The following is a 12,437-nucleotide window of genomic DNA, read 5'->3' on the forward strand; positions in this document are numbered from 1 at the left end:
ACTGTGGTTCCAGTTTCCCTTTTACGCCAACCATCTCGCAGCGACAGTAGGAGTTGTAGCCTGCCTGTCATAACAGAAAGCTCGACGATGTCATGACTGTAAGATTATGTGGTCTCATTTTGACCAATGAGAACAAAACACTGCTGTGTATATATGCTGGAAACTAAGAACATGCCATTTCAGCCATACAATCCAGGCTAGCCAAAGCCACCTAGGCTTGGGACTTTCCTTTATCATGGGATGTGGTTACGCAAATGGTAGTATGACTACCACCTGTGTAACCTTGAAAACAACAGAATGATGACATTATGGAGTTTCAGTTACAATGTAATACAACTGCAATGGGCAACTCTATACACAATAGTGAAATAAACCTCCAAGACACCGATATCGAAAAACTTCTCAGTCATTATCAAAAAAATTGAGTCAAAGCACTGTCTATCAGGTTCGAAACTATCTGTCAGCTATCTGTCAGCTATCCGTCAGCTTTTTCAGACCACTTGTTCCACATCAGTCCGCATCATGTTCCACATCGGTCTGCTCCTATAAAACTTCAAAAGTGTTACCTAAAATGGCAGCTAAGACAAACATTCTTGGCAGAACAGTCCTCAAGAGGAGTACCTTCTCCAAGGCTGCTAAGGCTTCCTTGTGGCATCGCTGCGCGCACAAGGATTCAGCCAAGCACAGCAGAAGCTTTTGGGACAGCCAGTCATTACTTGCTCCCACTGAGGAAGAAAGACCTGCAACAACAGAACAATGCCATCCTTTGAGGAGACACTCTGTGGGCTGCCATTGCCCTAGCAATGCAGGAGTCTGTGTAACCAAAGATAACTACCTATATATTTTAACAAGTGCAAACTGCAAAAGGCAGCAGCATAGCAACACTTGAGGCTGCACAGCACATTTATGTTCCCTATTCTCATGCTTTAGATAACACCTAACTAGAAAGTATCTGACCAGATTTAATACCCGTAGCTTGACTTGCACCTATTTCTGGTTTATTCACATCTTACTCAAATTTATTTTCACCTTATGCCTACATGTGTATCTGGGTACCTTCTAGCAGTCAAATATGCATCACCCTCATTAAAATCACCTCAATCAATAGTGAGACACCCTTAAACAAAGAGTTGTGACACGTTAATGTGACATCTAAAATAGCGGAGTGACTTCACAAGCACATCTAAACCAAGTTGTGCTTTTAGCCCAACTTTCAGCTTTCAGGAACAGTTCAAATGATCTGAAAAGCTTTCATGAGCAATTCCACATGACAAAGTAAAATTTTAGCCCAACTGACACACACAGCGCTGCAGTTGTGTTCAAAGCAAACCATGTCGTAGGAAGCCGTCAAAATCAACAATGCTCAAAAATGTTACTGAGTGAGCGCTGCCATCAACAAATGGCCAAATTAAAGTCAAATGAAAGGCAGCTGACAATGGCAACCCACAAATTACCAGTTCCAAAGTTTGGACATGAGATGCACGGCAACCATATCTGTCCCTCAATCCCGCCACAACAATGCAACTACCCAGTCGTCACGTCTTGTGCCGACCCCTGGTACACCAGTGCCTCTAGCCAAGCCCAAGATGTGTTTCTATGCATTACCCACAGAAGTCTAGCTTGAAGGAAGAGATTTGAGACCACCAAGGAGAAAAAAGACCGTGCAGCATAGCACCTGATAGGCCATATTAACAAAAAAAAAAGGGAACTTAGCAGCCTGCTCATTGCATATTGCATATGAGGCATGGGTAAGAATTTTGTAACCTTGCTGCTCCCAGCAAGTCAGAAGAATTTGTGGCTAAATGTGTGTGAGCTCCCAAGGGCAGTATTTTTAAGGGAACTAGAGCACCGCTGCCATATGTTGCTAACTTCTTGCAAAATAAATTCAAAGAAAAGGTCAAACACTTTTTGTGAACAGACCTCGTACGTGGATTAAGTAGTGATTACCACCAGAATGAGAGTGAAACAAGCAGAGTAGATGATGGGGAGATATTTAAAGTGAATTTCTGTAGACGAAACTGACAAGATACGGTAACGGGATGCAAGAGTTTCAATGTTAAGCTGTCGTAAATTATTCAAGAGCATGCAATCTGAGGTCCCGCACGGGTTGTAACTTGCAAATGTACCAATAAGCACCTGGTAGATAATGATCCCACAGAAATAAAAGTGCTGATAATTGCTGCCGACAAACTCGTCCCAGCAAGGCCTCCCATTTAGTGATTTTTAACTCACCACTCTGGGCATGCCCCTCGGCCTTGAGGAAGTTACGCGTCTGCAGGTTGCATAAGGAAAGCAACAGACAGGCCTCCCTCGTGCTGCGCCCAATTTCCACGGCTGCAATGCGAAAACACACAGCTTACAAGTGGTTCACAGCACCCTAAACGACCGAACCATGTTCACCCGGGATATTATTTTACAAGGAAAGAAAACCCATGTTCACACCTTATCCCAGCAACTCTACTCAGATTGAGTAACAGACCTTGTGTAAGGGCTAGGGGTGTGCGAATATTCGAAATTTTCTAATATATTTCGAATATCATATTTTTAGTATTCGAATTCGATTCGAAGTCCAAGTACTCGTGTTGTTTCGAATATTCGACCCGACGCGAATATTCGTATCTAGCCGAATATTCATTGTGACCACCGGCGTTCATTTCGGTCCGCAAGCCCTATCGACAGATACATAACAACATGGCGGCGCCTATACGGAAGGAAAATCCTTTCTTCCTCCAAGGGCCATGCCGTAGCTGACTGCGCTGGTGAGCTTTTTTGTGGCTATACCTGCGAAGCTGGTATAGTCAGAGCTGTGCACGAAGTACCTCGCAATACGTGCCAGGTCAGTGCCAAGTGAGAGGGCATTTTCTGTGGCTGGAGGAGTCGGTCGGTTCAGCTAGAAGGGAACTACTTCTGCCTGACCATGTGGTGCAGCTGGTTTTCCTTCACGACAACCTTTTACGTCATCCCAGCAACGCGCTTTTGTGCTGATGGCAAGCTAGCCTTAATTAATCAATGCTGTGTACTATAGTCGGATACAACTTAAGTCTGCAGTGAAGCTCCGCCCACATTCAGCCTCTGCGCACAGGATTCCTCCACAACAAAAAAGTAGTCCACTGCTTAAACGTTTCTTATTGCCTAAACAAGAAGCTTATCACGAGAAAAAGAATTATGAGCACTATTATTTTGATTATTTTGATACGGGGATTGTTTGATATAGTCAAACATTAAAAAGCTGATTTCGTTTACAGTTGCAATTGGCTAGCGGAGTAATACAGGACGCCGCGGACCACGGCCCAGTGTTAGCAACTGCTGTTTTTTTAAGTTGTATCCTACTATAGTCATCTTCTTTGATATTTCCACTCTTCTATGAATAATGTTCGAGACTTTGATACTTTTTGTGCAGCCACACACACATTTTTTGTTCATTTAATCATCGATAGTTGAACTGTGATGTTCTTGGGTGCCCAAATAAATGTTTTGTAGTGATTAAATGCGTCTGTCCTTGATTATTCGATATTCGATTCGATATTCGGAACTAAGTATTCGTATTCAATTCGTATTCAAAAAATTTGATATTCGCACACCCCTAGTAAGGGCTGTACTTTTCTTATTTAATTCTGGAGTGAAAGTTGAAGAAGTAGCCCATACACGAATTAAAAAAACAATATATAACCGTATTTTTTTTTTTAGATTATCTAGACAAAAAAAGGGGTTGCGGCTCATACACAGGTGCGGCCCTCAAACGAGATTATACGGCGAGTATTACGGCATAAAGAGGTTCAGACACAAAATTTTCAGCACAAATGCATGATGTGATTTGTTTCATGGATGCAAGGAGATGCCTTCTAGCAAGTTTTAGTGGCAGGCTTTGAGCGGAACATATTTTAATTATTTTCAATGTTGAGTGAGTACCGGTAAGATACAGCTTTTATATACATATTGGTAAACTGCCATTTAGGAAGTGAGTACAGCAAACTAATTTCCACCAACCGAATTATACACATGTTAGAGTGCACCATTGCATATCAATGTACATTTAGCACCTCACTCAAAAGCAAATAAATAAGCTTCAAATAATAGAAATAGCATTCATATTTCAAGGTAGTTCTAATAGTAAAGTGAGCAAAGTTGGAGCAGTCATTGCCTTACCTTTTGCCAGTGCCTCAAGGGCGCCTTCTGCATTTCCAGAAGCATACAGGTGGGTTGCCTTTGCTAGCCATCCAACCAGGAGGTCAGGGCGCTTTTCGATGAGCTCATTTATTTTGTCAAAATCTGTCGAAAGCCTTGGTTCCTCCCAACCTGCAATTAGAGGTAGCATGTAGGCAGCTCTTCATGGCATTTTCACTTCCACAGAAAATGTATTCGATTACACTTATCCGATCACACTTGAATGGCGACAGTGAAAGAGTGCCAGTAACAGTGGCAGCCAAGCTTATAACATGTGCACAGTAACCTTCACACAAACATGGGCAAATCATTGCTCAGTCCAATCTCCCTTCCTTTCTAAATATATAAACTTCTCTGTTTAGTTTAGTTTGTGGGATTTAACACTCCAAAGCAACTCAGACTATAAAGAACACCTTAGTGGAGTGGTCCAGATAAATTCGACCCCTGGGGTCCTGACATCACACAGCCCATGGGCTTCTAGCATTTTGCCTCCACTGAAATGAGACTGCCATGGTCAGGATCGAACCCACATTTTTCGGATCAGAAGCCAAGTATCGTAAACTGAGCCACTGCGGCAACTTTCTCTTTCTAAAAAGAAGTATTACGCACAATTAAATAGCCAGAAGTGGATCTGAAAAAGGAATGGCAAGAAACTGCAGTGGGAATCCACATTCACTGTGATCTCCCAGTGCAGGCCATCCTGGCTCTTCGCTGCAAAGGACACAGAATCCTTGTCGTCAGCACACACAGTGCATAACGCCATCAGAGTTAGCTTGTACCGCTTGCGCATTCTGGCAATCATTGCAACTCAACTGGCAAAGAAAACGCCGCAAAATTACATTGTAAAGAATTTGCAATTCCCAGCTTCAGCAAAGGAGCATGGTCATCTTTGCTTTATCATTTGATGACTGGTTACAGACTTCTTTTGGCTGAGGCTCTATGCTAGTTCAGGCACCTAGAATTATTCAATGTTTAATAAACGTATAACTAAAAAGTACACATACTTTTTTTAACACTGTTTATTTCTTGGCATATAGCTGCATTCAGGTTGGAGATATCTGACAGACAAGTGCCCAAAGTGATAACTCTACAAGTATGCTCCCACTGTGGCCATGTTGACAGAAGAAACGCACTAAGAACAATGCTGTGCAGAATGATTTTAATACACATACAGTCACTGGGAGCGCAGAACATAATAAAATGTGGGGTTGACAGGAATGAATAAAATAACAAACTATATCGCATTTACAAGCAAATAGACAGCATTTAATGCATTTGCTCTAGGATAGTAGTTTTCAAAATTCTTACAGCTTGTGCAATGCCAACCAAACGACTAACTTTTCTAACATCACATCTCGCAGATTTTCACTGGCACTCTGGGCTTTTGAACATAGTTCTGTCACCTCTTCACATAACTACTCATGCAGAAATTATTCTTTTTCACTTCTGGAAAACATTTTGAAACATAAAAGAGGGAGTTTTTACACACTACCCGCCCAGCAAAAACTTCCAAATACACTTACTAGAAAGAACACTGTCTACATACATCCCACTGATGATTTCTAGAGGGACTGATGATTCGGGGAAGCTTTCACCAAACCTTTTGGCCTCACTGATGACGTCATCCCTGCGACCTGTCTAGGAAAATCAAAACACTCATACATCATCATTGCAACTCACAGCAGGAATGTGCTTGTTCACCGAACAACAGTTTCCAAAACAAAGCAAACAGGGCACACAATATACGACATACACTGATGTGCAAGGGTTCAATACTTATCATTTTAAGACATACTTCGATTTTGATTTGTTCCAACATTTTACCTTCTTTATTTCTATGAGCATTTGGATACATTAAAGGGTGCTAGCTTTCTTTTTTAGTAAAGAAGGCGTAACTCCTAACTAACTAATTACCACAAACTAACAACCTAACTAACACACAACTAACTAACACAACTAACAAACTAACAAACTGCACAAAGATGGTACCACATGCATTTTACAATATTTTATTCTTTTACTTATTCTCTAGACAAATAGTGCACTTGTGACCTGTACAGAATACAACTAGCACATAAAATATACAAAGAGTTAACTGCACCAAAGAATCCATGACTGCATTCCCAGCCATTGCATTTTCCTGGATGCAATGTCTGGAAGTCTAATCCCTGTAAAATACCCTTTGTCATTGATGTGTTCCATCCAAAGCCACTGTCACAGCTACAGCCATTCAAGCATAACAAGAAACTAATGGTGCAGTTACAAAGAAAGTTCACCAGTACTCCACAAATTTTTATTATCCAAATTTACCATAATTTTAATGTAGCTTTGCCTAATTTCAGTCAAAATTTTAAAATCAGGACAAATTCTCAGCCTCTGACCTATTCTGTCTTGAATGTGCTGCCAGTTAACTGATTTAGCTCACTTCTTCCTCACTGGAACTAAGCCTCAAAGGCAGCTAAAAGTCACACATTCACTTCAAAAGTGTTGGATAAATAAAATTTGGTAGTGCAGCCATGAACAGAAAATGCTTGAAATCAATTTTTTAAATATGCTACCAGCTGCACACTACTAAATGAATAAGTTTTTATTATGAGCTATTAACCCATGATCCATGCCTGCACATTGATATAATTACACTCATGAAGAAAAGAGTATGAACAGTTGACTTCCACTAGTTCACCTGAGGTGGGATATACAGACTAAGTTCAAACCAGCCCAACTTAAAAAAATCATATATGCATTAAAAATGTCAGCAAATTTAACATTTATTTGCTCTAAATATCTTGTGATGGCAATCCCTGTTTGCCTCTGCCTGTACACAATCAATCATGCAAAGCCATATTCACTGCAAATCCCTCGAGCACGAACAACCATTCTGAGCATCAGAATGCAGCTTTCATTTTGGCTGTATAGTCTGTCCCAGTTGCTGGATGCTTTCACCATCATCATCACAGCTGTTTTCATGTAAGAATAGATTGCATTAGAGAAGAGCTTGTACACAATAACTGTGTACAATATGCAGAAAAAAGAAAATCAGCAAACAAAAAGCAGAAAACCAGAGGATATTGAACAAGCCGTCACAAACTTCTCGTTTACCTGGTCCCCTTAAAGGTGCACTGAAGAGGAATCTGAACTTGTCATTTTGCCGCGGGAACTCGATCTACACGTTTCGAGCTTTCTTAGAAACTGCGATTTACTGCCCTGTGTGGCCGATTTCCCCAATTAAATCGAATTAATGTCCGGCTCCCGCCTTTTTTTTTAAATTCTGCCTCGTACGGTGGGCGGAGTCGACCAACGCGTGGAGCGCCTTTCACCCAGTCCCGTGGCGGCTTGCCGCTCTGCCATCGGCGGAGTAATACGTAGTAGTCCGTAGTAGTAAATCGTCCGTGCGTATTTTTATTTCTTCGGGCTTATTTTGCGGCTATATTATCTGCAAATGAAACTATTTATTCATGGAAACCTAAAAAACAAAATAAAGCGAAAGCAAAGCCTCTACGGGACTGGGTGAAAGGCGCTCCCTCCATGCGTTGGTCGACTCCGCCCACCGTACGAGGCAGAATTAAAAAAAAAAAGCGGGAGCCGGACGTTAAATTCATTTTAATTGGGGAAATCGGCCATACAGGGCCATACAGTCACTGTTTCTAAGAATGCTAGGAACGTGTGGATTGAGTTCCCGCGGCTAAAAGACATGTTTAGAATCCTCTTCAGTGCACCTTTAAATTTAGAGTTAAGAAGCCTTAAATTTTGTCATGATCACACAGATTGCAATAAATATGCATTTTTTGTTTGCTCCATCAATGCCTCAAGTTTTTATACCATATAATTGGGTGGTACCTCCTCTTTGGTCTCACTCGCGTCCCAAGAATAAAACACACTTTTAACGACTTGTTCCTCAGAGTGAGGACACTGCTATCATTTGAAGCTGCCATGCTTACCTTCATCAAAGCGTCGATGTAAGACCGGCATAACACATCCCTGTGACGTTTGTCTGTTTCATTCGAAAACGCCAAGTGTGCATAAGCCTTGAGGAGCTGCAATAGAACACAAGAGCACGTGTTTACAGTTTCGCAGCATCTGGAAAAAAACAGATAAACTTGACAAAATGATGCTTCCCTGAATCTACGAACAGTTAACGCACTGCATATTTTAACAAATGTCCTGCATAAATTCATTTAAGAGAAGCTCAGTTTTACAATTTGTCACCTTTCCCACTGTAGTGTGTCCAGTCTTGCATATGTTTCTAAATCTTTTAAATTCCCTCTTCTCACTCCCATACACCTTTTTCTTTTGCTCAGATTGGCTAGCTGGCAGCCACACTGGATACCAGTTGCAGCCCTTCTACCTGACCTAACATATTGCCCTGACTAGAATTAAGTTTGTCTTCTCTCTGGTGGGAGTAATGATTATTGCTGTTATTTTTACCACCATAGTTCCACTTCCTTGGGCCTTACCTTCTTCTGTTGACTGCAATATCGGCATCCATTTTCAATGTGCTCCATTCCAGTGTGACACAACACCTTTAGTTTGATTTACTGGTTTGGTTTATTGGGGCTTAACGTCCCAAAGCAACTCAGGCTATGAGGGACACCGTAGTGAAGGACTCCGGAAATTTTGACCACCTGGGGTTCTCTAACGCGCACTGACATCGCACAGTACACGGGCCTCTAGAATTTCACCTTCATCGAAATTCAGCCACCGCAGCCGGGATCAAACCCGCGTCTTTCGGGTCAGCAGCCGAGCGCCGTAACCACTGAGCCACCACGGCGGGGCACAACACCTTTGATGCCTGACTGCCCATCTATGGAGTCACTTATATAATGTTCACAAACTCCTGCAATAGCCAGCAAGGGTATTAGAATATATGACAAACATAAATCGCACCCAGACAGAAACTGTCCAACCCATGTTAACCAGTCATGATTGTCAGTTTAGTCTTGTTTATTTTTCGCTGCTGAATACAGCATTTCTAAGCTCATCTAAATCATCTGATGACCACCAGAACCTACATACAAGAATGTAGAGCATGAAACAGCTTTGTTCTAGGACAGAAAAGTGTCCGCTTCTCAAGCTTTAATGGGTACTTCTCATGAGCAAACACGAAGAAATTCTATGCACTGTTGACATCAATCATAAGTTACAACATATTTCAACATGATGATAGCTAATTCAAAAGTGCAGCAACCTGGGTCGTAGGCATCTGCACAACATGACAGGTTTGTTCATGTCTGTGAGCTTCTGTTGCAATCAGCTAAGACTACTCAAAGTGTGGCCTGCTCCTGATCGTTTGTCCAGCACGCATGAGAGGTTTGTTTGCAAGAAAATGCGATAAGTAGCTGCATTTGTCTGTGTTCCTGCTGCAAGAACCCGAGTCCTCTCTGAATATGCCTATGCAACTGTCGCACTAGGTTGTTCCTCGATGGTGTGCAAGGACACCACTCGCACAGCCAATTACACTTGTTGCACCAAGCACGTTCACTACAACTACACTCAAATACACATCAGGCCAGTGGGTACAAAACAAACAGTAGGCAATGAACAGAAAAATTCAGGGGGCACTTTGTTGACCTAAAGTGCGGTAAGGCGAAAGTCTTAAGCACAGTGCTGCTCCTTGTGTCACTGATGTGTGGTTAAGATGTTAATCTTCGCCTCTAAGAGTGGAACGCGACAGCATCTTGCAACGCTGACAGGGAGTCCACAGAATGCCATCGCCGTTCGGTAAATTGGTTTTTGAGGAAAGGGAATGTATCTGTCTAGCATACATCGGTGGACACCTGAACCTCCCTGTACCGGGAAGGGAGGAAGATGGGAGTGAACGATGACACCGTATTCACCAGATGCGCCTTTGTTCATTCAAAACCATCGAGCTGGCATGGCCGAGTGGTAGCGTGCTCGTCTCGCACTCCGGAGACCGGGGTTCGATTCCCGAGCTCGACCAGTTTCCTACTCAGTTTTATTTATTTATCTGACCTGACTAGGAAGGTTGATTAGGTTAATTAGGTAATTAAGCAATTAACAGAACTCATTCCCACTTACTTGGAGCATCACTATACGATCCCTGTAATTGGTTGCCTAAGTGCAATTGGCCCTGTTTGAAATTCGCGCGCTGTGACGTCACGACCGTTTCGACCAATTCAAAAGCGTGACATTTCTGTCGACAACTTCTGCTTACAACGATGAGGCATTAAAGGCTTCCGCCTTAAAATCCAGAATCTACACCACTTCTGCCTGGCACATGCTAAGCCCACAAGAGCTGATGAAAATTACAAAACAAACATTATATAGGTTCAGTACCTAAAACTACACGCTTTCTGACAAAATGCAGAATTCATTTATGTCAGCAATTTTGTTGCACAATCTTGCTTGTTAAATATATTTATGCAGCCTTATTTCCTCATAATAAAAGAACTAGGTAGAAGAAACCTCATACATTTAAGAAAAGGAATCCCTAGCTTTATAACTGCCACCGTGTTCGGTAAAGAGATAAAAAGGCACTCTTTTTTTGTTTTTGTTTTTCTGACACTCATAACCAGCAGTCAGAGATGTGAAAATCTACAAGGCTGACACTGAAGATACTAATGACGCTTAAGCACTCATAAAAGGCTCTTGCAAGTCATGTCCCACAGCTGTATTCTGCATGCACATTACAATAATCGACAAACCAACTAAAACCAGACGAAGCCGACATACCAATTCTTGGTGGTTCTTTGGATAAGTGGTCAGTCTGTTTGTGCTGAAGTCCACAAGAGATCGCCACAACTTGGTCATCTCCGGTTTGTCACCTATTATTTTAGCACACTCCTCCAAAGTATTCACATACTGAAAGGAGAAGCGCGCAATGAGAGAAAAGTACAGAGAGAAAGTTCAAACAGCACAGTTAAAGTAAACCCCAAAAGTACACGGGGACAGCAATACTAAAATTTTAACTGTACATACCTTTGCCACATCTCCACTGCTTCTGTAATGACTCGTGAGCTTCACAGCTATTTCAATTTGTTTCGCAACGTCACTGCAGAAAAATTTGAAGCAATTATTACATCACTTTTACAAAAAAATTTTACCGTTGCATCTTTGATTGTACTCACTTTGTGCTAAGCTCAATCAGCTTCATGTACACAGAATGACGGTCATTTTCAAAGTCTCCTATGTCCTGGCTCTTCTCATATAGTGCACAGATGCCCTGGAAAACATCAAAATATTCAGCTACGAAGTCGTAATTTCATCCAGATGCATTAAAACTTTTTAGAGTGTAAAGTAGTCATCAATACAAAGCTAAAGACCTTCTCTAACAAGGATCTGAGCAGCGTGAACATTTTAATATCCAAGTACAGAATTGGACAGTATGAGGGCAGGATATTAAAGCAGTATAGGCAGCAAATTTTAAGGGTACAAAAGGCTTTCCAAAGGCTTTCTGCATATACAAAGAGGCATACAAATAATTATCGAAGACAAGCAGTACATGAAACAATTTTTCTAGGAGCGCAGAAATCTGCTTGATTGACTTTCAGAAAAACCTAACTCATACAGTAGCATCAGCATGATGCATGAAATGAGCTTCATAAACGTGCCAATCCCAGCCTCCACAAATGAGACCGGCATGCTTTCAGCTGCTCATAGCATTACACAACAGATAAGGCGGAGGCACACATGGTAGAAGGGCATCGCCCAGGTGAAAATCTTTCCCAGCTCAACTGATTTATAGAACAATTTCCAGTTGGTTCCAGTTGGAACCAACTGGAACCCGGTTGGTTCCAAATGGTTCCAAATGGAACCAACTGGAAATTGTTCCATAAACCATTTGGGCTGGGAAAGATTTTCGCCAGGGATCATTTTTGTCTGCCCCCAGTAGTAACACGTTACTGAGGCCCTGACTTTTGAGAAAGTGAACTCAAACTGCTATCAAGTCTCTCATCATCAGTAGCAGCAGCAGCCTGACTATGCCCACTACAGGACAAAGACCTCTCCCATATCTCTCCAATTAACCCTGTCCTGTGCCAGCTGCAGCCACTTTATCCTCATAAACTTCTTCATCTCATCCCTCCATCTAACTTTCTGCTGCCCCTTACTATGCTTGCTTCTCTAGGTAGCCAGCCCTTTATGTGATATTAAATTATCCACTGGGTAATGGAAAATAAAGTACTGTGTTCCAGTATTAGTAATGCTATACACAATGTTTACAGTAAAAAAGAAAAAATCTTATAAACTTGATGTGTTTGCTCCTTCAAGAAATTGCATAAGCTAAGTCCATGACTTTGCAGAAAAATTGGAGGGGA

At 41.8% G+C, this 12,437-nt stretch overlaps 1 protein-coding gene across 1 annotated transcript in view; it reads right to left on the reverse strand.

The window, feature by feature from the left end:
• The window catches only part of LOC149343103 (tetratricopeptide repeat protein 37), a 55,586-nt gene that overhangs the window by 40,722 nt on the left and 2,427 nt on the right, over window positions 1-12,437 (reverse strand). Inside the window, exons 4-11 of the mRNA XM_089545619.1 lie at window positions 11,250-11,344; window positions 11,101-11,173; window positions 10,855-10,983; window positions 8,103-8,198; window positions 5,688-5,802; window positions 4,147-4,296; window positions 2,233-2,334; window positions 622-740 (exon numbers count right to left, since the gene is read on the reverse strand). Of these exons, the coding sequence (XP_089401745.1) occupies window positions 622-740; window positions 2,233-2,334; window positions 4,147-4,296; window positions 5,688-5,802; window positions 8,103-8,198; window positions 10,855-10,983; window positions 11,101-11,173; window positions 11,250-11,344 (879 nt within the window). The remainder of the gene's footprint in view (window positions 1-621; window positions 741-2,232; window positions 2,335-4,146; window positions 4,297-5,687; window positions 5,803-8,102; window positions 8,199-10,854; window positions 10,984-11,100; window positions 11,174-11,249; window positions 11,345-12,437) is intronic.

This window comes from Amblyomma mixtum, chromosome 5 (genome assembly GCF_055824585.1).
Source record: "Amblyomma mixtum isolate Tamu chromosome 5, ASM5582458v1, whole genome shotgun sequence".
Taxonomy (NCBI): domain Eukaryota; kingdom Metazoa; phylum Arthropoda; class Arachnida; order Ixodida; family Ixodidae; genus Amblyomma; species Amblyomma mixtum.